This window comes from Mus caroli, unplaced genomic scaffold (genome assembly GCF_978045245.1).
Source record: "Mus caroli unplaced genomic scaffold, Mus_caroli_1 scaffold_4, whole genome shotgun sequence".
Taxonomy (NCBI): Eukaryota; Metazoa; Chordata; class Mammalia; order Rodentia; family Muridae; genus Mus; species Mus caroli.
In genome coordinates, this window is record NW_028227259.1 from 86,925,849 (window position 1) to 86,951,662 (window position 25,814).

Sequence of the window (25,814 nt, forward strand, 5' to 3'; positions counted from 1 at the left end):
CTGTATTCATCCCTCTGTTGAGGGACATCTGGGTTCTTTCCAGCATCTGGCTATCATAAATAATGTTGCTATGAATGTAGTGAAGCATGTGTCCTTGTTATATGTTGGAGAGTTTTTTGGGTTTATGTCCAGGAATGGTATAGGAGGGTCCTCAGGTAGTACTTTGTCCAATTTTTTGAGGAACTGCCAGACTGATTTCCAGAGTGGTTGTTCCAGCTTGCAATCCTACTAACAATGGAGGAGTTTTTTTCTATTTATATTAACTTGCAATAGAGTTAATCTGCATTAGACTTTGAAATATCTTCAGTGTATTCTACTTCCTTAAATTAAATATGAGATAAGACTAAATAAGTCATTGACCTATTAACTACTGAATGATAATCTTTCTAAACAGGAAACAAATTATTGCACAAAGTCATGAAATCAATGAGTGTTTGATCCATGTTTCATTGTAATTGTTGCAAGCAGAAATTTTAAATTTTGATGAAATCAATTGAGGACAGAGATATTAAATGGAATTTTAGAACTTTCTGAGCTTAAGTAATTTAGGAACTTATGTACTGAAAATTCACAACACTTCTCATTATAGTTTCATTAAAGCATGCAGAGGTGGAGTTATCCATCAGCAACTCAGATATGAGTTTTACTTTAATTTTCTTGAATTAATTTAGGATAAAATAAGTAAACATAAATCACTGGTGTGCACAGAATGACATACAGTAACATTTGTTACTTTAGGTCTATTTAAATTTTTCCTTATGACACACAATCTATGACTAATTTTCCAAGTGTTAAATTTATATTTTTAGTCTGAGTCAGGAGAGCAGGCATTTTTAGATATACCTTACATAACTTTCCTTTTTAAAATCTGTACTTAAGACTACATGGAAAATATGCATCAGATAAGCAAAAACAGCCATTGCTTATTCAGAACATATTCTGGGTTATTTATTTCTTTGAAAAAGAAAATTACAAATTAATGCTTTAATATCAGAAATAACTAGCAATTGGTAGGATTGGAAGAGAAGGTATAAAATAATATAATTCACAAGATTTTTCTAATCTTACTGCAAGAAAATATATGAATTAATAAAAAAACACAGCAAAATGAAATATTTTGCTGAAGTTGAAATTCCCTGATAACTTGTCTTCAGTTTGGTAAAATATGCAGACACATCTAAAATAATTTTCTGGTTCTTTAGAGATGAAGAAAAGCTAAGGTGAAAGTGCATCTTTGTGTTGGATTGATCTTGGAAGTTCCTGGTTAGTAAAAACATCCTGATTTGCCATAACAAAGGAAAAGCAGGCCCCAAGTACTTCCATAGGCCCTGAAGTCTTGAGTGGAATGAAATCAAAGGGAATAAGCATGGATTGTTTTAGGTTGGTGCATCCTATGGTTTCAAATATTTTTTCTTAAAGACTATTTTATTGTATAGCTCAGACTAGCCTTGAATATATGTACAACTCTTCCTGTCTTAGCTTTCTGAATTCTGGAATTATAGGCATGAATCATCAGGAATGTCCATATCTACCTTATAACTCTGAATACATAGTAGTAAAAAGAACTACTTATATCACCCTTAAAGTTGCCTCTATTTTTCTTTATTATGAGTTTTATCTCCTACATGAGAAGAGATGAAATGAATTTCTCCCATGAAAACATATTTCATTATTTGATTCTCCTAACAAAATTCTTACTAAATTGTTAGCCAGTAGAAATATTTTGGTTTTCAAATACATAACTTCCTTTATTAAATTCAATTAAAATATATTGAAATCATAGGACAGTTCTGTCTGAAAGTGATACAAGCTAGGGTAAAAAGAACAGCACAATTCCTTTTCACAAGGGTTTTAGAGACAAGTGAGAACACAAGAGAGAGATGAAATTAATCATAAGAACATTGTTTAAAAGCCCACAATATCTAAAGAGAAATTATTGCCACTAATGAGAGCATTTAATAAATTCTTCCTTGTAAATAAAATTAATTATAAGTGTGAAAAGAGAAGCATAACAAATAACAATGACTGACCATCATTATCTTTCCAGCTCATGTCCTAAATGACATTATTCTTTCATCTTTTTTTTTTTTTTTGGTAGATTAGATTGGCACTTTCAGAACATGTATATATGAATTAATGTATATGTCACCGGTGTAACCCAGTGAAATTAAATATAACAATACTTGATTAAGGTTTTTATTTATGGGATGAACAACAATTTGCCATTGGATAAAGACCCAGCAGAATAAAGACCTGATTGCTGCAATGAATAATGCATACAGCCCATGGTACTAATTAACCTTGCACTCCAGCAAGATAAGGTAGAACAATAGGGCTAATTTGATTGTGGTCCAGCACTTTTCCCTATGGCTTTGCTTATCAGGCTTCTGAATATATACAGTTTGATTTTCTTATATAAGCAAGATATGTTTGCTATTGATTTTTACGTAGAGCAATGAAAGGAAGTGTAGACATTATGCACACACTGTTGTTCAATATTAATTAATGAATCACATCATGTGTTACTTTGCTAAAATGTTATTTTTATGTTACGTTAAAAATAACTAATTCAGTAAATGTCCACAATTCATTTCAGTCTTTTTTATTTCCCATTAAACTACAAAAATGAGTTTAAAAGGCATAATATGCCTCACATTTACAAAGACAACAATTTTCAAATGGTCATCATTCAATCAAAACAAAACACTTTTCACTTTTTGACTAAACTTTTGATGCCAAACAAAATTGTTGCCTGGAAAAAGATAGTAACTTCTAGCAGTATTAACCTTTACTGTTTTTATCTATAGTGTTTTATATATAGTATTAATATATACATAAATTAAAGAAATAGAAATGAAGTCACCAAATAACATGAAACAAATCCCCAACTGACTATATCATCTAACTACCTCTTTCCACCCAATGAGACCTCCAGTGTCAGGAATGGATAATATCAAGTTCATATTTCAAAAGGTTCCTGGACAGAGTCTGATAATAAAGATATCTTTAAATTTTGGTTGGTGCTCCTCATCTATTTTGCCCTCCACCCAAGTATATGTGCTCAAAGATAACAAAGAAACTCAAACATGTTTATCTTTTCTTTTGTGGATTTACAGCAGGAGAATGAGCACTGGCAATTTTTTAACTTATTTGTTGATATCTTGGCATTTGTGTTTCATACATAGTGTGTTTCAGTCATATACACTCCTAGAACACTCTCTTTTTATTTTATTATTTTTAAAACGTCATTAATTAATTAATTAACTTTTACTTATTTACTTTACATCTTACTCACTGCCTGCCTCCTGGTCACCCCTCCCACAATCCTTCTTCCCTCCCCCTCCACTTCCCTTCGGAGAAGTTGGGGACCTCCCTGAGTATCCCCCTCACCCTGGGACTTTAAATCTCTGTGAGGCAGACAAGGTCATCCAGTTTGTAAAACGCATCTCTTATTCCCATCCTGCCCCAGATGAACTCTTTATTTCCAAGAATTCCCTAATTGTATGTCCTTTTTGAGTGTTTCGCAATGAGGTTCATGTTTCAAGGTGCTTACTTAAATGAACGTGGAAGAGGGTTATTTACGGGAGCATGGGCAACGCCTTGGTGACTACATTACTGAAGATGTGACTTCGTATCTTCCAGAGACAGTTAGCTTCTGCCTTCAGGCTAGAAGTAGCCACTGCTCACTGGAGGAATAGTGGAAAAGCAATTACGGGGCTAACCAACCACCTGACTTAAATCTAGGATCAGTCCATAGAAAGAAATTTCTTCCTGGTTACTGTAGTCCTGGTTAAAAAAAAATACTCATGGTTGAGAGAGCACAGAAACTACAAGGAAACCTGTATGGATATCTAACTGATAACGATCAGCTTATAAGTATTAACATTATTAAAGAAAACATATTTTGGTCTCCTTGGCAGGAAGCTACTAATTGCAATTAGATCCTCAGCTAAGGGTGGCTTTCAGGCCTATTTTCCATCTCCATGATGAGAGTGATCCAGCTTGAACTTGCATAGAACTTGTATATGCTGCCAGAACCTTTATCTCACACAGGATTTTATTTTAATTTTAATAGATTTATTTACACATACATATTACATATATTTAATTTTTTCTCTGTGCTTACCCAAGAAACTCTGTTATAGGGACAACATAGGGAACTGGTTCTGTGTCTCTAGCATATATGTCTCAGGAATCAAATTCAGGTCCTCAGACTTGGGGACAAGCCTCTTAATCTCCTGACCCATCTTACCAGCTCTACAAACAGCAAGGGCCAGGTAGAGAAAAACTTGGATCCAGACATGGTAGTACATGCCTTTAATACCAGGACTCAGGAGAGAGTTCTATTCAGTCGGTTTGGTTGAATAAGTCAGTGGATAGGTAGCACAGTACAGTGTGGTATGGGGAAGCTCAGTCCATGGAGTTTAGAGGTGGTTTTTACAGGGTCAGTTTTTCAGAGACAGGTTACAGAGAGAGGATGCTAGACACAGGTGAAGATAGAACTAGACAGAAAGTAAGAAGAAGCCGGAAGATTAGAACAGAGTTGGTTTGAGGCCAAGCAGAACAATTTGAGACACCAAGGGAAGGCAGGTTGAATCCATCAGCTTAGAGATGAGTTTGGACCAGAACAGCTGAGTTGAACCTTTCAGCCCAAGTGCAGAAAGAGCTACACAGGGAAAGCTTATTCAGTTATAAGCCTCTGAGATGACAATTACTTCATGCTAATAAAAATTAACTTTATAATCACTCACATTATCATAATTTCTCTTAAACAAACTACAAAGGATGGGTTATTTTATAGAAAAAAAAAAACTCTTGTGAACATTTAGCAAATATTCATGTACAAAGCTGTGTATTGACAAATCACAATAGCTCCATTATCTGATTCTGAGTGAGCAAAGAGTAAGTGTCTTCAATCTTCAAAAATCAAAACGACTACAGAAATTGCTTTTGATAAGTAGTTAAGGTTCCCTGAGAGGAATATATGTATATATATATATATCAGAATAGAAAATCTGAAAGAACAGAAAAATATTTTTAAAATATGTAAGAGAAGGAATTAGGAATTAAGTAAAGAAATGAGAGAAGAATAGAATAAGAGAATAATAGCTGGACTGGAGAGATGACTCAGTGGTTAAGAGTACTGACTGCTCTTCCAGAGGCTATGAGTTCAATTCCCAGCAACCTCATGGTGGCTCACAACCAACTGTAGTAAGATCTGATGCCCTCTTCTGGTGTGTCTGAAGAGAGCTACAATTGAAGACAGCTACAATGTACTCACATTAAATAAATAAATAAATAAATAAATAAATAAATAAATAAATAAACAAATTAAATAATTAAAATCACTAGTATACATGTTTCCCTATATAATTCAATCTCATAAAATGACCGCTATTTCTCTTCCTGTCAATGAAGCAATTACAATGGTAAGAAAAACAAATGTGTTTGGTTTTTTGGGCAACAAGGTCCAGAGGATGATGTGCATTTGAATTCTATCAAAGATTCCATGCCCATTTCTTGCCTTATTTATGTATCACATGCCCAAACAAAAAAGAAACAGCAAAAGCAAGCACAGCATTTAAATAAAGTGTCACTCTGGTATTTCAGAAAACAAATTAAAAAAAATCTTTATTGGGAGCATAAAAACAAAGCAAAGCAAAACAAAGAAAAATAAAAACAAAGAAGCTTTAGTATGCAAGAAGGAACAAAAGCAGAAGTTGGAAATATATTGAAAAGTTACAACATCCTGACACAAATTCTTTCTCCAGTGCATGCATTAAGGTCTTATGCAAAATATAACTCAGTCTTCATTTAGGTGTTTTCATAGAAAGCCTTGCAAAGTATAGAGGTTTTCCTATTTGTGGAACCATAACCTTGAAGTTTTGTATGCCCAGAAAATATGAATACTGGATATTCTTCTTTAACATTCCCATTTCTTTATTTTTCTTATCATTTCATTTCCCTATCATTACCACATTGCATTTGTTGTGTGTGCATGAGTGTATATGTGCATTTGCGTGTGCATGTGTGTGTGTATGAATGTGCATGTGAAATTGCAGGCAGTGGGCATGCATGTTATGATATAGACATGTGGAAGTCAGAGACAAGTTACAAGAGTTAGTGTCTCCTGTAATCACATGGGTTCAGGACAGAAATCTGGATTTTAGGCACAGAGATAGACTCCTTTGCTCCCTGAACAATCTAGTAAACCTACCTAATTATCCTTGCACTAATGATTATTCTCCACATTTCATTTCTATTTTCTTGGTGTGATATCTGAAAATAGGGCCTGATCTACACCTCCTTCCTGTTTCTTTCTGGGACACCTCTCTCATGGGTACTTCATTACAGCCCACACAGGACAGCACATTAAGCTCACAGATGACTTGTGTACAGGTGGCATAATAAAAGTCTCAAAAGAACCTGAATACGGAATACACAATTTGGAAGAAAGATACCGGCTGACACAAACACACCTGGGGTCGAACATCAGCTACCACTTCCTAGTTTGCCTTTGTGTGATTCTGCTAAAATTAACTTTCTCAGCTCCAGTTGCCCCAGAAACTGGCTCACAGGATGTTGTCATGCTTAAAGGAGGATATGAATAAAACATTTAACAGCACAGGCACACAGCAGTTCTGTATTTACGTGCCATCTCCTCTCCTTGCCTTACCAGCTCAGCTAAAATATCCTGACAAGTCTGAGACTCCTGATCATTGGTCTCAATCTCTGAGACCCATATATATTCTACTATATGATTGTCTTTAAACTCCCTAAGTCAAACTGTTCCCATTTGTATTTTGTAGAACAAGGTCATTGTCCTTGTTTAAGTGTACTTTCTCCTAACTACAGGTAAAAATAACCTATGCCCCCTTGAGCCTAAGTGTAGAAGCTCAGGCCATCTTCCCCTGCATGACAGCCTAATGCCCTTGTGGAAAACATTCACCTTCACCAAATACTTCCCAAAGCTTAGATTTCTCACTCACTCTGTGCTTCCTGAATGCTTAATTCCTTCTTTCTTTTATGAATGAGCTCACCAATCCTGTAACACATTTAGTCACTTGGAGCATGCCTAGTGGCTCAACTTTATCTCTTTCAAATTTAGATCAATTGTGTAATTATTCCATTCGTACAAATGATACGCAGAAAATAAGCTAGTTTTTCAAGATTGCATATCTGAATGAATAGAATGAGGTGAATAGAATGAAGGGGCAGGGCGGGGGCGGCAGGTGTGGAATCTCACGTCACAGATCCACACTGTCTGCCCTTCCGAGGTCAGGTCAACCATCACAGAGTGTTTCTCACAATAACAAATGCAAATGCAAAAAAACCTGAAAGTAGAAATAGATATTCAAGATGCAGCATTTTGCTAGTGTATTATCATCGTTTAAAATTTTGAAATAACACTTAAGCGTAATACTAAATTAAAAGGGTAGAAGCAATCTTCCAGTCATGGCAGACACGGGTTAATAAACAAACCATGTCCTCTTGGATGCTCAAGAGCTTGATCCGGTTATATAAACTCATTGTTTTAGCATGGCGGTTAGTATTTTTTTTTCTGAGCTCCACCCAACAGTTACCTGGCAACAGGAGGTATACCTGACTCACTATAAAAGGGGTTGCTTGCTCCCTCTGCTCTCTCAAGCTCTTGCCTTCTTGCTCCTGCTCTGTGCTCTCGCCCCTTCCCCGCCCCCTCCTCATTCCCCTCCCCCTCTCTTTCCAAGTGCTTATCGCACTCCTCTCTCTCCCTTCCCCCACCTTCCTAAGTCCCCCCATGCCCTGAATAAACTCTCTATAAAATCTATTATTTTACACTGTAACATCATCTTGTGGCTGGTCCCTCAGGAGGAAGGGATGCCTCAGCATGGGCTCACCGAGGTACCCTCATCCCCCATACCTGACTGCACCTCCACCAAGCATATTCCTCCTCTCTTTATCTTTTTATAAAACAAAACAAGGGTCCCTTACAGGCTGATAGACAGCAGAGCATCTTGCTCCCACTTTCATAGAACAGGTAAGGTAAGTGACTGATGACTAACTATCTCTGGTTAGTCTTCCCAACGAAGCAATTGTATCAATACAAGAGACAGAATGATACAATTGTATCAATCTGTATCTTCTCTTGTTACTTCATGTGTCACTTCCTTTTTTCTACAAACCTCAAATGTCTGAGAATCGTTTAGGTTAATTAATCCTGGTGAATTACTTAAATCTTCTGTGAGCTTTGACTGGATAACTACCCTCATTTTAGTTTGAATAAGCTGGCTTTACATTCAGTTTGCTACAACTGTTCATTGATGTTGCTACACTTGCTGCAGATTTTATTTGTGCCAAGTAAGCTTTAGGACAATAGTCTCAAAATCTTCCTATTTAACTGAGGCTTCAAAATCGACTTCGAGGGAAAAATGGGAAAAACCGTTACTGTGGATAAGTTGCTAAAGCTATGTAGCAAAAGCAATAACAACTCTAGGGGAAAAAAAGTCTTGGAAGATATGAAACTGGAGCAATAGGGTGTTATCTTTGGAAGTTATTATGGTACTGCTGTTAACAGATGTTTTCTTCCTGTTTGCAGTATTTTATTTTTATTTTGGATTTAAACCCATTTTGTCCTGAGAAAATAGTGATGTTCTTCCTGGGTTAAATATATGGTTTTATCATAATTTCTATTGTGTGGACCTGAAGAAGAGCAGTGTAACTCTAGTGTAGTCTGTGATCACTGTTTAAATTCTTCCCCTACCCCGTTTCAACCACTAACTGTGTCAAAGAAATCTATTGCTGTCACAAAACAAGAAGTTTGCATTGTTATGACATTTAATTTATCTCAGAAGCCACATGCTTAAAAGGAGACTGCCTGGGACTTAGTAAAGTATGGAAGACAATCAAAGGCAGTTAAGCAAACCTATGTTGACATATTAAATCATGCTTGAACCAAGAGAGCAGAAACAGACTACACACAAAACCTTCTAAAGAGATTTTTAAATGAATAAACAATACAGGTCAGTCTGCTCCTAGAGAAAGAAGCTTTTAGCTTAAAAAATCAGGAGATTAGATGAATGTGGGGCAAAATGACCACAAGACCAAATAATTATTTCACTTTCAGATCCCAAAACAGAAAAGAAGCTGGGATAGAAAAGTGACATTAAATCTCGGAAATGGATAAATCAGCTTGTTTTCCAGTCCATGGAATGGAAAACAACACTTTGATTTTTTTATCTTAGAGATGTCTTAATATACTACTTTCAAAGAGCTTTCTATTTATCAGATGCAAAGCCCTTATGCATATGGAGTAGTGCATTATTATTCTTCTTTACAATCACACAGCAGGATCTTGGGAGCATTCATTCTCCAAGTCAGAGTCTTAGTAATAATTGCGTCAAAGAAATGGAGTGATCCATCAGTCAAATGATTATTTGCTCTAATTTTTGCTTCCCCAAACTGGGGCTCTTCTTTCTATCCTCCCTTTGTGTCCAAACTACACCTTAGTAGTGCTAAAAGAAGACATTATCTGCATGCTCTGAAAAGACTTAAATATATCAACAAAACATTTTGGTTCTGACATAGAAAACCCTTAAGTACATACAAGCATGCAAACACCAAAGAATTAAAAGCTGGAATTTAAAATGTGATCCAGACCCAGGAACAGAAAGACAGGAAAGAGAGAGAGAGAGAGAGAGAGAGAGAGAGAGAGAGAGAGAGAGAGAGAGAGAGAGAAAGAAAGAAAGAAAGAAAGGAGGGAGGGAGGGAGGGAGGGAGGAAACTATGGGTCAAGGGTACTGAGAGCTGGTTAAAAGACTATGGATAAGAGACAGTTTCACATTTTATTGTGATTGTTAATGGCACACTTTCTAACTGAGTGCTCAAGAGACTATAATTTTATTTGATTGTATTCATGCTGGTGTTCATGTTTATGCATGTGTGCATATCTCTGTGTTTGTGTGTGTGTGTGTGTGCATGAACTTTTGTATATGCTGTGTATGCAGAAGCCCTTAGAGACCAGAAGACAGTGTCATACGCCCTAGAATCAGAAATGCAGGTGATTACAAGCATCATGTGGGCACTGGGAATTGAACACTGGTTCTCTACAATTGAAGAAAAAAGTATTTTTAATTGAACTATCTCTCCAGCCCTACATGGGATATGGTTTGGTAAGTAAGATGAACCATATATACAGGAGGATCATTCTGATAAGAAGGTAAAGTGATACATAGATAGAAGTTAAATTGCATATTAGTTTTTAATTAATAGGATGTTTTTTAAATACAGTCTCAAAATTGCTAAGTAAATTGTAAGTTCTTTTCAAGGTTAATCCATATAGCAGTTACATTAGGTAAATCTCAATAGATGAGGCCTAAGTTATTTCTCCAATTAATTTTATTCTGTACTGAAGACACTTCATATGTTTTGCAAGCATTCTGTCTATGAGGTGTATGCCCAGTCCTAATGATTTGTTTTAATACTAACCAAAAAAGAGGCAGTGCTCTTCAGTCTGGTTCATCATGGATGTTTAATGATAACAAACCTCATGTCAATCATTTTAATAAAATGTTGTTAAATACAGCATAAATTATAAAAAAATAATAAGATGAGGTTAATAAACTAGGGTCAGTGAGAAAACTCAGCAGATGCTAGCCTTCAAGAGTGATGATCTGAGTTTAATTCCTTGGATCCATATGAGGGAAGGGAAAAACTGAATACTTCAAGATGTCCTCTGACCTCTACAAGTACATGAAATATTCAAACACACACACACATACAATACACACACATAGAGTAAATAAATAAATAAATGTAATTAAAAAGTTTATAAACAATTCTAAATTTATATTCAAAACATGGTATTTGTGTGATACTATTGATGTTAATTTCATCCCTTATTGGTATCCCATATTAATTTTGCTACTAATCTAGTGATTAATAATTTTATACCTCATATGTGAAGTCCACATTAAAGTAACGAAATGCATGTTAGAGGAGTTCTACTATTATTTACCTATAACATTTATGTTTTTATGTTTATTTGTTTTATTTTTGTGTATGAATATTTTGCCTGCATATATATAATAGTGTGTGTGTGTGTGTGTGTGTGTGTGTTTCCATGAGGAATCAGGAAAGGGTATTATTCCCCATGGAACTGCAAATCCAGGTCCTCTGAAAAGGGAACAAGTACTATTAACCAGATCCTTATTTTAATTTTTTCCTTTACAGTATTACTTGGAATTGTTTATACTAAAATTTGTTTCTTTTACTGATATATGAAAAAATATGAAAAATCCAAATAACTGAAGAAAAGGGCTGTTTTGTGGTATGTGTTCTGGCACATTCTAATGCTATTTTAAAGAGATATCAAATGAGAAATTAAAATGTGTCATCAGATACATAACTATCCTTGTTCATATGTTAATTATTAAACTTTTTCTGTTCATTTTCCTATAAGACGTTAATATTACAAAAGGAGTGTATGCAGGACATTTTTTCTGAACAAATATTTAATAAAAAGAGATGTTCTCAAAAAATTCAAGGCTTTTTTAAAAAAAATAATTCTCCAGCCTCATAACCATATTGATGTTTAGGTTCACTGAGGTTAAAATGAACTCACATAGTAACAATGTGGGATTCGTCATCACCATTATGAAAGAGCATGAGAATTTGCTCAAATTAAATGTTACATAGCTATTAGTATTATTATAAAGATGATATGCAGCATGCAGCTCTTACAGTTATTATGGTAATTCTAAATTCAGTGTATATTCTTCCATAAACATGTCACAAGTATGATGTAATGATTGAGAAAACAAGTCCGTGAATCATGCTTAAATGTCTGAGCAACAAAATGATAGGCATCTCACCCTTAGGTTCCATTTACTGGCTTGCTAAGACCTCTTGTTTAGTATCTACATATATGGAGCAATTTAGTAGTTGACTTCTAGAGTAGTAAAATAGTGACTTCTTTTATGTAGAAGGTTATTCTCAGTTGGCATAATAACATAAAAACCTATCCACAAAATAACAGTCACTTATAAGCTCAATTATTCCATATTTAACATGCAAATATTTGACCTTAAATATTTATGAAGACTTCTCTATCTTTAAGAGAGTGCAACAGATTTTTAAAACAGGCTCATTTATCCAGTTAATTCAAGAATCAATATGTCTTTTATTTCCCAAAGTTTAACATTTTAATATTGGGAAAACTAGGATAGATGTAACAGTTTAGTGTAATATAAATTAGTACACCATATGATATCTCTGCATTAAGCACTTACGTGGTTGCTGCATTATTATCTTTATTTCTGGAATTTTCTCAATGTCTTTAATAAACACCAATTTTTTAGAGTAAAATATATTTAATTTATATACTTTATAATAAGTAGTACAGACATGCATTAAATAGTAAAAACATCAATACATTCTAGTATCTATGCATATGAGTCTCAAATTTTTTCTGAATATCTAAAGTTCACCCTAAGTAAGCATATTCTGTTTCCCATAGCCAGCAGAAAATCTCCTACATCTGCTATTCAAAGGTGATACCCATGTGCCATTGTCTGTCTTCCTAGACTTCATAAGGAACAGCATTGCACAGAGTGTACATATTGGTTGAAACAACATTAGATTAAAGAAGGAGCGATACTATGTAGGATTTCTTACAGTGCTGACAATCTAGAAATGTATTTTTTTTATATAGAAAGCACATAGATATTTATATAGTTTGGTTTACCTAGTTAAATGATATGTAATATTATCCTTTTATACGTATGTTATTCTAGAAAGTATAATTATATACAATGCAAGTTAAAAAAATCATGATTGTTCTATCCTAGAGCTACTCTAGATTTATGTTAAAATGTATATACTAATAAAGACACTTTTAATAAAGAATAATAAACAGGAAGTGTGTCCAGAAAATAATATAATATCTTCAACTCTATGTTATGGGCCTATCATCTAGCAGTTGCTATGAAGCAGTAAAAGAAGAAGAAAGTAAAGAAAAATAGAACTCAGGTATCCAGACTCTTGTCTTTAAAAGATAGACAGTGAAATAAAATGAGCAACTTGAACACAAGCATTCTGAATCTGAATCAATGCACTTAAATTTCTAGATTGCTGTCTTTCATACTCTCTGTCTCACCATTTTCAAGTTAATTTAGGTAGCTTTTAATACACATACCTTGTTTGTTCCATAGAATCTATCATACCTCTAAAGCTAAAGTGATGTTTCCTACTTTTCCAATTGTATGTGTTTGGTTTTGTTGGCATGGATGTGCACTGGGGAAACTTAGATTAGTGCTTCTCAACCCTGCCTAAATGGTAAGGGAGGATATCACATAAAGTACTTGCCGATCTCTGGAGGTGGTTTTTCACTTTCAAAATGAAGTGTAGAATTCCTAAGGCTTCCTCTGTGTGAGATCAAAGAGCCTGCTAAAATCCTCCCTGACATCTCTGACCCACATTCTCACTCCCATCAGCTCATAAGTATTTGACTAAAAACATTAATGACAATGTTGAAAATATTGCTTAGAATGAAAGGGAACAAAAAGCAAGGACAATATTCTGTAAAACTATTGTAGAACTTCTCCAAAACCCCAGTAGAACATGGTTTAAGCTGAAAGAACCAAAACTCATCTATTTTTATTATCCTTATGTGTCATACAGGAAAATAAACATGAGGGATGAGCTAGTTATTTGCCAGTTCATGGTGTTTCCTCCTATCTGAAGGGTATGTGCACATGTGTACACAAACACAATCATGAACATACATACATGGATACATAGAGCACATACATACCTGCAAACACAGGTGCATAAATTTATGAACACCTGCATACATACATATGAATACACATGCATACATACATGCACATATCCACCCATGAATATACAGTTACACACACACAAACCACTTTCATTTTATACTTGTATAACTCCTAACATTGGCTGAAATTTTAAAATTAAGATTAGTTTCTTATTCTTGAATAAAATAGCATTCTTATTGTTGAGTAAAATAGAACCAACAGTTCAAATTCTTTGATGTTTTTTGGTAATGTGCCTAATTAAAAATAACTAGGCTTCCCAATGAATAATTACAGGAACACCTAATATGCTATACTTCCAGCCAGTTTTTTGTGCAATCATAAATATGAGCCAGAAATATGAATGATCACCATATTGTTCCTTGCTGTATCTGAACTGTTTCTGAATCAAAGCTCTTTCCTGAGTTGGGTATTTTCACTACACTTTTCCTTGCTGCGCAATCATCTCCCAGTTGGACAATTAACAAGAGCTTTTCCTCCACAGCCCTTGAGGGGCAACATGCTTTACCCTGTATTTTAGCACACACTATATACCTTCTTCACTCCAACTGGTTTTGGCAGTGACCCACAATCTAAATCTCTTTTCCCCATTTAATAGAAGTGAAACCATAATTATGTAGGGCTAATTTCAAATTGCTACTTCATTCCACTCACAAGTGATGAAGATTAGTGGTCTTGCTCTGCATCTGAGTATGCCAGCAACACAAGCACGGGAGAACTCAGCAGGCAACATTTGATTCATGTGAACTCAATTACTTCTGTCAAACACATCCATTTCAATAAAAAGCAGAAACTTCCAAAATGGGCTTTTCTAACCATTTTGTACTAAAAAAGAAAATCATATGACTCCTGAGGGGGAAAAATAACATGGAAATAATGATAAATAACAGGTAAGGAAACACACATGGCTAAATGGATTTGAGTTAGTATTTGTTTCCTAACACAAAAAAAGTTTCAAAGAAATAATTTTGCATATTTATTGTTGTTAATTAGAGAAAATGAGGCATGTATTTCAGCATTATGAAGCTAATATGTAGCAGATTTTAAGTTAATAAAATGAAAGCTAGAGTATTTTATTGTTTGACTCAACAGAGACTATTACAGATACAGCTGTCCACTTCTCTGAAAGGAAGTTCAGTGGGAGTTTCAAGTGGTATGAAGATAAAGGGTCTTACATTGCTTAGCTTGCCTTGGCCACTGTACCTCTGCTATGTTATTAGTAAGGATGAGATAATATAGTTAATTAACTGCCTTCCACTCTCAATCCTGAAATGCAAATCCTGGATATCTTTAGGTCAAGCTCATCGTGCCTACAGGTGTTATAGCTCACACAGGATGACTGACTAGGCTTATCATGTCATCACCCAGAGAAGTCTGCAAATATTCATATATGATAATGTACTGCAACAAATGTATTCAAATTTCAGCGTCTTGACATAATTACAGCCTTAATTAAACCTTAACCTAATTTGGTTAGCAGAGAAAGTAAGTAATTAAATGACATTATGTAATAAGGCCACTTTAAAAATATATTTCAATAGGCCACTTTTGTGCTTTGACAAAATTGACTAAGATGGTCTCCACAGTCTTGAATACATGAAATGCCAATCACTTCATAGTATGAAAATGACTTATTTCTGCATATTGAATTTGGCCTCTGAATACTTGATAAGAAACCATTGTTTTAAAAGATTTTGAGTCCGGGAAAAATTCTGTATGTAAACAGAAATGTAAAAATAAATAAGCAAAATGGTATTTTGTGTAGCTTATTACATTCTCTTTTCTTTTGGTGAATCTACTCCCTTTCCTCCTTGTTTCCAAATTCTTTCTTACTTTTTTAAGTCAAAGATATACCACCCCTGCCATAAAGCATGAGTAGTGTAGTAGAAGGAGAAAGAATCATTGGGGACATAATAAATTATAAACTAGGTAAACACTTAGGAGTCTAAGTCTAAGAAAGGGCAGTGTGTGAGTAAACAAGAGGGAGGCATGCCTAGAACTGACCAGTCATGGTATTCCTCCAGAGGAATACTAGACTGCAGATTGGAAGGGTGATTGAGTAGAAGTTAACCAGGAAGGATGGAGACATGACCATTCAAGGGTGTAAAAGAAGACTATAAAAAAACAAGTAAAACACTTTCTGAAAAACTGAACAAACAGTGCATGCTTCCAATGTAGAGAAGAGAACAAAGAACAGTCAAAAATAAGGACAGACCTAATCATGAGATCATGTGCTGGCTAGTTTTACGTCAACTTCACACAAGGAGAGTCATCTGAGAGGATGGAACCATGATTGTGAAAACACCTCCAGTGAATCAGGCTGTGACTGGATAAGAGTGTAGGACATTTTTAAAATTAATGATCCATGACTGTTAGTGGATCCATTAATAAGCTCAGTCTGTTGTGTTTGGTGGCCTGCTGAAAGAGAAGGCTGAGCAAGCCAGGAAGAGCAAGCCAATAAGCAGCAACTCCTTCATGGCCTCTGTATTTGTCCCGCCTAACTGGATGCTGCCCTGCATAAGTTCCTGTCCTGACTTCCTTCCAGGATGAACAATGATGTGAAAGAATGAGCAAAGAAATCTTTTCCTTCCCAAGGAAGGTTGATTTGAATCATGATGTCTCATCACAGCATGCAACCCTAAGACAGGAATATATATATATATATATATATATATATATATATATATATGTGTGTGTGTGTGTGTGTGTATACATGCATATACATATATATTAGTATATATATAGAGAGTATATAGAGTATATATATATATATATATATATATATATATAGAGAGAGAGAGAGAGAGAGAGTATATATATATATATCATAATGCTCACTACTCAATTTTAAAATTCAGAGGGGGGAAAAAGACACATGTGTAAAGCAGGAAGCTTTTTATTTCTTTATACATGCTACATTCACAGGCTTTTAAGTGAAAACTATGCATAAAGCCATGCATTATAATTTAAAACATAGTTTCAATAATATCTAACTTTAATTGGAAAAGGAAGTAGAGGATAGTGAATGATTCTAGGAGAGATATAACTGAGTGGTAATTTCTAGGGAAATATTTGATGGTTTGGATTGGTATTTAGGAAGAAAATTTCTGAATCAGTCAGAGACTTGTGGCCAAGAATATTATCTGAAACGGCACTTTTAACTCACTATTTCAGTAGTGCAGGTTACAGTGGTATAATTTAAGTCCAATGGCATTTCTGCCATTCCTTCACACATATGCACTATCTATATAAATTTTTCCAGAAGGTGTGAGAGCATATAAGGCCCCAAAGCAAACTCTCAATTTTTTGAGAGTTTAATCAATAAGATGGGTAATTTATAAAATCAATATGTTTAAATTCTACTAAAATTGATAAAAATATTTTATACTATTAAAGACAATTGGCTGGGGCAAAAAAAGTGTCTCAGCAGCTAAGAGCATTTTGCATACAAACGAGGTTTCATTTCCAGCACCTACATGGCAGCTCACAATGGTCTTAAATTCCTATTGCAGCACCGGATGCTCTCTTCCTTCATCCGTGGGCACCAGGAATGCTCATGGTACAGAGACATATTTAAAGGTAAATACTCACACATAAAAAATTTTAAAGTCTCTGAAAATGTTTAAAAGAGGCATTATTCATATGGATATCTCTGTATACAATATACTTATACAGTCGGTCACACTGAAAACCCTGAATACTGCCTCAGCAGAGAGACAAACTCAAGAATTTAGATGCATTCATTTAATTTCTTTAATTAACAGCATGAGTGTTTTGCCTGTATTATTTCTGTGTACTACATACATTCTTGGTGCACAAAGAGGTCAGATGACGATGTGGGATTTCCTGCAACGGAAGTTAAAAACAATTGCTAAATGCCGTATCAGTGTTGGGAATTGAACTCAGGTAGCCAGTGCTCACCTATTTCACCATATTAATATGGAGGAGTTTTTAAACATGGCTTTTGCAGTTCATCCAGATCTCACTCACTGTGCTCGCTACTCAAATTATGTAAGATATGAGGCTAAATAATAATATAAAATGTTAACTTCTCACACTAGCAGACATTCATAGAGAAGCCCTACTCCCTTGAGATATGACACGTTCAATGGTAGGTGCCAATAGAATATTTTCATCTCATCATTCAAATTTTACCCTCTAAGGGTACAGGGGCTTCTTATACCATCTGTTAATTGGAATGAGAACCAATTTTGTAGTGGTCTAGTTTAGCCTTTACCTACTCCTTAAAATAACATAAAAGATCAGGAGATTGTTGCCTTGAAAATAAAGTTAAAAAATTACTAATAAACTTTTTATCTATAATATTTTATAATGAACTACAGTCAATATTAATTTAATTGATATTTTTACCATATAATTACATATGACCTCACCATAAAAAAATGTAAATGTTCAAAAACAAAAACCAAAGTATTAGACAGCTTACATAAACCTAATCAAATGAACTGTTTCACTACTCCCAAACCTTAGAAGGATTTAGACATACAATGTCCACTTGACAATGTTCCTAAGTGTATATGTGTGTATTTCCGTGTATATGTGTATCAGGAACTTACATTGAAAAATAACTATATAATTTATTATAGGTAATAATGTAAAAGTAATACAATAGGAGCTGATACTGAAAAAGGAAATGTGAGTTCATGCAAGAGTTTTTTGAGAGAATTAATAAACCAGCCTCATTGAGATTGCCAAGTAAATAATATTGTTTTGTCTCTCTTGATGTTTAATGAATCTAAAGTCAAGCTTGAGCAAACTAGATAGGTTAGTACACATAAAAAGGCCTTAGAAAACAAGAACAGTTATGAAGAGACAGAAGGGTGTGCTCAGCGTTGGGTTTTCTCCTCAGTCAATAACATGAACCTCTGTTGTTACTTAAAATTAAGATATCATGAGAGCACACATTTTCAAAGGAAAAAAATATGCTTTCTTTTTCATACACTGTTCTCTTTGGCATGAAGTACTATCCTGTTTCAAAAAGCCATTGATAAATATCCAAGTCTGAAAGGGCAACTTACCACACTGGAGGCAAAGTGAGAGCATTTTCAAATGAATGAGGAAGCATGCATGATCAAGTTTCAATTTAAAAGAAAAATTAGAGCAGGAAGAAAAAAAAAAAACTCTCCAAGTGCAAATTGCTTTGAAATGACCTTTCTGTATTGGCTCGGTCTCCGAACACTTATTTTCATGGGGCACTGGTTGTTATGCATTTAAAATTGATCAATAAATTTTGAAAAGCAAGCATCTAATTGCAACCATATGTAAACAACATAGTAAGCTAAGTCCTGCAAGATGACATTTTTTTTTCTGAGAAGTTCATATTTCTAAACCTGCTTGTGAAGAATTTTTAAATGGCAGTTAAAAGCATGCCAGGACAAGTTTTTTTCTCATTTACATTCGACACAGCAAAACAAGGATAGAAAACAACTTCATGAGAGAAAAACCACAGTGGTAGATGAACAATCCTACAATGGATGTTGGTAAGCTATTGGCTGTGCCATTCAAAGGAAAACTTCTGAAGATAAGGTGAATATGAAACATCACATGGAGAGCCAGAGAATCTCTGAGCATTAATTATGTATCGTCAGTAAAATCGTGCATTAAATCTTTCATTATTGCTTGGAAATTTTGAGATCCAGAGAAGAAATCAAACCGGAAGGGAAATACTCTCCATAAAAGTATCCCTTCTAATCACTGGTGGAAACACATATACATGATCCAAGAGAAGTTCAAGGCCCTTACAAATGGACAGGCAAAGGCTTACCTTGGCAGGTACCATTTTTCTCTTCATATCCAGCCTTGCACATGCATTTCCCGATGGGAACCAGCCACTCCCCTTCAGCACTGCAATGCATCTTGGGAGGATCATCTGTCACAGAATGGTTGACGCAGGAGCCTGACACCTCTAGCAACTGTGAAGAATCTGCTCCAGTGATAGTGTCAGGGAAGATAGCCAAGTGCCTTACTACAGAGGGACACTTTTTATAGTAGACACGGACAGAAACCAGAGCAATGCAAGCACCGACATCTTGGAAAGCAAGATAAAATCCCTTTTTGCTCAGAGGTCCGACATCTCTGACCTCCGTATTCAGTTTCATGACACGGTCACCAAGATCAAGTTCTGTGAAGCTCTCATCTGCAGCAATGGTATCAATCTTGATGTATTGGTTCTCTTTGATACTTCTCCCATTCTCATCATCCGATTCAAAATAATACATGTTAAATGTCTCCTTACAAGTCCCCAGTCCTCCAGGAAGGCTGTTGCAGTCTCTTAGAGTGAACTTGAGTTCAATAAAGATTCTGGAAGCACCTTCGTTAGAGATCCAACTGGTCAACAGCCAATTATTCTGATTCTGTTCCATAACTTTGCACACTTGGTATGTGTGGATGGGGGCATAGTTCTCATCAACTTCACCAATCTCTTCCCACTGCACAAGATAAAATAGAAAGACGTGAACAAAGTTTGGAAACTCAGAATGAAACAGAAAAATCATAAAAAGTCATAAAACTAACTTATCCAAAGAAATATATGTTTATTCATATTGAAATAAGTCATATAAAGAGCTTTGGGAGAAGAGACTCACAAAAAAATAACATTTTTATTTTTTGATTTCTTGAATTTCATGTTAGGAATTCAATCTGTGGTCTCGTGCATACTAAGCATTACTCTCCAACTACCTATGTCTCTACACACCCAAGTGTTAAGTGTGTCATCAGAAATTACCCAAAGGTGGAAAAATTAGGAATGAAATGGCTAAAGAAGAAAAATGTATACTTTAAAAAAAATTAGAAATAGCTATGTGTATAGTAAAGAAAGGTAAGGAAAATGGACAAAGATAAGGTTTGACATTTAATCTAGGCTCCACACCTCAGTTACCTGGCAACAGCCAGGTGTGCCTTGCTTACTATAAAAGGAGCTGCTTGCCCCCTCCTCACTCTCTTGCTATCTCTTCTTGCTCCTGCTCTCCCTTTCTTCCAATTCCCCTCCCCCTTTCTCTTTCCAAGTGCTCAGGGCTTGCCTCTACTCCTTTAATTTCTCTCTCTCTCTCCCTCTCTCAACTCCCCTTCTGAATAAACTCTAGTCTATACTAAACTATCCTGGGGCTGGTCCCTCAGGGGGAAGGGATGCCTCAGTAAGGACCCACAGAGGCACCCCCTTCTCCCATACCATACCTTACTACACCAAACGTATCACGGGTTTCTCTATCTTTTTGTAAAACACAACAGAGAGTCTATAAATAAGATTAATTTATGGTTTGGATAGTATCTAAGTTGGGTTAATCATTTGATCCTAGCCCACAGAACTGTTCGGGAGATGTTGGCACAATGAACTGTTACATAGCAATCAAGAAATGACTAACTAATATATTGATGTACCCGTAGATGAGGGGACCACTGGAGCCCTCACAGTAGATGGCAGTGAACAGAGAGACCCGCAACTGAACAATGTGCTGAAAGGGAGCAATTTGGTCCTAAATAGGATGTTGTTGTTGTTGTAGCTTGTCATTTATTTATTTATTTATTTATTTATCAACTGCTTTCTCTCAAGGCTATGCAGAAGAGAAGGCAGAAATAAGGAAAGAGCCAGAGGTGGTGGATGACGTCAAGGAAACAACTTCCTTGCACACTAGGGGGACACAGACATAAACTCACAGAAACTGGGGATATGCATAAGATCTGCACACCATCAATTCAGACAAAATCCAAACAGTCAGAAGAGTAAGTGGGCACGAACACCCACACATACCAAGAAGCTACTTGCAAGTAGTGCCTACTGGGAAAGGGAAAACCTGTGTTCTTCAGTGGAGGGTCACAATCTGTAGGTAGGCCCAGCTAACACAAAACGGACTCTTTTCTCTTCTTCTCTTCTCTTCTCTTCTCTTCTCTTCTCTTCTCTTCTCTTCTCTTCTCTTCTCTTCTCTTCTCTTCTCTTCTCTTCTCTTCTCTTCTCTTCTTTCTTTCTTTTCTTATTTTCTTCCTTCCTTTCTTTCTTTCTTTCTTTCTTTCTTTCTTTCTTTCTTTCTTTCTTTCTTTCTTTCTTACGCAGTGTGGCTTTTTATTTTGTTTCATTTGTCTTATTTTAATTTGTCTGTTTACACTGCTGATTGCAGATTTGGAGTGTGCAGAGAGAAAGCAAAATCATTAAATATAGTAAACAAGGAGGTGAAAAGGATCTGGTAGGAGTTGGGGTAACAGAAAGAGATTATTAATTCATTTCATTCAGAATTTAAGGACGTGGTCCCTTTTCCTCTCTCCTGTATTCTGCAAGGGTGAGCAGTTTTTCCCTGCCACATGCCCTTGCCAGCTCCTCTGAATCACCCCAGGACTAATGGCAGTGGGGCCCAATTGATTAAGGACCAAATCCTTTAAAACTGCAAACTAAGATTTAACTTTTCTTCCTATGACTTAACTACAAGAGGTGTTTTTGAAGAGGTCTCAAACTAACAAGAAAAATAAAGTTTAACTGGAAAAAAAGTGAATAATTTTACAAGAGAAAATGAGAATAAAAAGCACACCAGAGGAAGAGTTTGTGTTTGAGAGCATAGTCATTTATTTAATATTTTAAAGTTGCAGAGGACACATGAATATAATACAATTTGAAAGAAAATCTATTAGTTCAAAATGAATAATAGATTTTTAATTCACTAAGTTTCTTATTCAGAAAAAAATTCACTAATTTGAAAGCTAAACAGGTGTTAATTGATTTATCCATAACTCAGAGAATGATTTAAATTAGAGATAAAATCTATATATTTGACCAGAGTTATTCTTATCATTTTGCATATTAATTGGGTCAAAATGGAATGAGAGATTTATATTGGTGCACTATCTATTTATAACCATCCTGACATTCTAAATGTATGCTACATATGATAATAATAAATACTCTTTATATAAATTCCATATAATTTGAGCAAACAAGACTTACAAATCACTTATTCCCACTAAAGTATTTAGAGAATCTTAAGGCATCACATTCCAGAATAGCCCACTATAGACACTCACTGTTTGATACCAGTTAAGTTAAAGAAAAAAAATTTAAATTTGTACAGAAACTACTTAAGCTCTATATAATTAACTACATAATTATACTCTATAAAAGTAAGCTTTTAATATACTTGATTTACATTGGTAGCAATGGGTAACACTGGTTTTCAATAAATGGAGGATACATAGATTTAGACATTGTTTATGATAACAAAAGAAACTCAGAGAAATTAATTTCTGTAGATGTGAAATTAAGCCTAGCATTTTCTTTCCATTCTGTTCATTTGGCAAGGATGTGGAAAATATAGAGTCAGTCCTTGGAAATAAATCTCACACTTCAGATTGCCTACCTAAAACTTCTAGCTGCCATTAGACAGACATGTGTAAGAGGTGCTAATGAGGGAAAATTGCTGAGTGACTCAAATTCACAAGAGAAACATGCAAACGTCTCATCATGACAACAACTTCCACATGTTTGTGTTATCTGAGAGGTAAATCCTTTCATTCTGATCATGTTTTCTCTCTTGAAAAGGAATATCAACTTTGCTACCGATTTTATCTCAGCTAATTGGTCATTCTAACAACAAACTGCATATATATTCTTTTCATGAGCAATTTGTAACTCTTTTATTGTAAATCATTCCTTCATATCATAATTGATCTTTAAAGTAAAAGAATAATGAACAAAAAGTTTTAAAAAATCAATTTACCGTAAGGTCAATTGAATAGGTGTATTTTATATTACTAAAAGGGAATAATACCATTGATCAGAAAAAAAAAATCAAAAAAATATTGCATAAATATTTATCTTATTTTATGATATCGTTTCAAGAAAAACAGAGTTTTTAATCATTCATCTTCAAATGCTTATAGAAGAATTGTTTTTATGTCATATATTGCTACAAGGCCCAGAAAGATAAGGTTACCAAATAAATTAATGCAAAATACCAGGATCCTCAAACATTATAAACCAAGGCAGTCACAGCCCTTTCAAACGAGGAACAAATGCTAAATATACAAGCTAAGCGTCGTTCGACAGGGCAGTTGCATGCTTCCTCCTCCAGGTGCCAATTTGAAAGCATGTGCATTAATGTCCTGGTACTCTATATCATTTTAGTTCATGGAAATAAAGTATTTAAAATCTGTTCTGGTACAAATTTATTTATATATACTTTCAAGAATAATACTGAAGGCTCATAAAATATGTTTCAAGGACCAAACAGAAAGACTTTAAACATTATAGTAAATAAATAAATAAATAAATAAATTCCAATCAAGGGCTGTAGAGAGATCTCCACCAGTCCGCACTTAAATACTTTAAAGAATGAGAAAAATGTTTTATTTGTTTTATATTGAATTTGAAATAATACCCTTGGTTGATTGATAGTTTTATTTCTCTTAGCCTAAAGAAATTATCTTGCTGTTCATAGAAATAGATATGATGAAGAAACAAAATAAAATAAAATAAAGACAAAAAATGAAAAAAAAAGAAATATTCTTCAGCAAAAACTCACAAAAGGGCTACATGTATTTCCAGTTACTTTTACCAAAGACATATCAAGGAGATTACATAATTTTTTGTGAAAGATATGGAAAACATTGCCCCTTCCGTTTTTCTGGATAGCCTACGATTCTCAAGTTCAGAAAAGACTCTCTGATTTTTCTGTTGTTTGCAGTGAAAAGTCTGTGAACTTTGGAAGGGCTGGACACTGAATGTTAATCAGATGGACAAGAGGCAGCCTCTGAAGTTCAGTTAATTTTCTATGGTGTATACTTGAAGTCCAGGCTCTTTTTTTGCACCTTTTTCCTGTTTGTTTCCTATGTGTTTGCCTTAATTTAAGTCCTGGTTATACAGAGACCTCAGGTTGGCATGGCATCTCTCACAGATACATACAGATTTCACTCTTTTCTCAGGTCCTGAAAACTCCTGGACGTTTGCATTCCTCCTTCACACCTAGTCACGCCTCCCATGTCAGCTACACTCAGGGAACTGAGTCAATGATTCCCATGCGTCACACACTATTCTTTTTTCTCCCAAAACTGTAAGAAATGCCTTCCATCTGCTGCTGCTGACCTTCTAAGCTTCTTTTTTCCTCTTTTCTTTTTTTTTTCTCCATTTCTTGGATAATTTCTTTATTTACATTTCAAATGTTATACTCTTTCCAAGTTTCCCCTCAGCACACTCCCTGACCCTTCCCTCCTCTCCTTGCTTCTATAAGGGTACTCCCTCACCTACCCACATGTTCCTGCCTCCTCACGCTGGCATTTCTCTACACTGAGGCATTTATGGAGCCTTCACAGGACCAAGGGCCTCCCCTCCCCATTGATGCCTGACAAAGCCATCCTCTGCTACACATGTGGCTGGAGCCATGAGTTGCTCCATGGTTGGTGGTTTACAGAGCCAGAGTGTGGAGTGTGGAGCAAAGACTGATGGAAAGGCCATCCAGAGACTGCCCCACCTGGGGATCCATCCCATATACAAACACCAAACCCAGACACTTTTGTGGATGCCAAGAAGAGGAGTCTGATATGACTGTCTCCTGAGAGGCTATGTCAGAGCCTGATAAATACAGAGGTGGATGCTTGCAGCTATCCATTGGACTGAGCACAGGCTCCCCAAGAGAGGAGTTGGAGAAAGAACTGGAGAAGCTAAATGAAGGGGTTTGCAACCCCATAGGAACAACAATAACAATGAACCAGACCCCCCAGAGCGCCCTTCTAAGCTTCTTGCCTGGAGAGCTACGTATCCCGTCTGCTTCTACAAGGCTCTCCTTTCTAATCCACTAGCACACGTTATTACTTCTTTATCCATTAATACTTGAGAATACTCAGGACACAGAGCTTAGGCTATAATCTTCCTTTAGATTGTGTTCCCAAATCCATACTAAGCACCATCGTGTGAACGGAATTGATTCTGACCTTAATGCTATCAGGGTTATAAATCATCCAGTTATGTTTTCCTTATTTTATTTCTAGTTATCTTTTTTTCCT

The 25,814-nt window shown here is 35.3% G+C and overlaps 1 protein-coding gene across 6 annotated transcripts in view; it reads right to left on the reverse strand.

Annotated features, from left to right (window-relative positions):
* Epha5 (EPH receptor A5) overlaps positions 1 to 25,814 on the reverse strand; it is a 367,297-nt gene that overhangs the window by 267,499 nt on the left and 73,984 nt on the right. For all 6 annotated transcript variants that reach the window (XM_085836803.1, XM_021161798.3, XM_085836802.1 and 3 more), the window contains exon 3: positions 19,600 to 20,263. In XM_085836803.1, the coding sequence (XP_085692929.1) occupies positions 19,600 to 20,263 (664 nt within the window). The remainder of the gene's footprint in view (positions 1 to 19,599; positions 20,264 to 25,814) is intronic.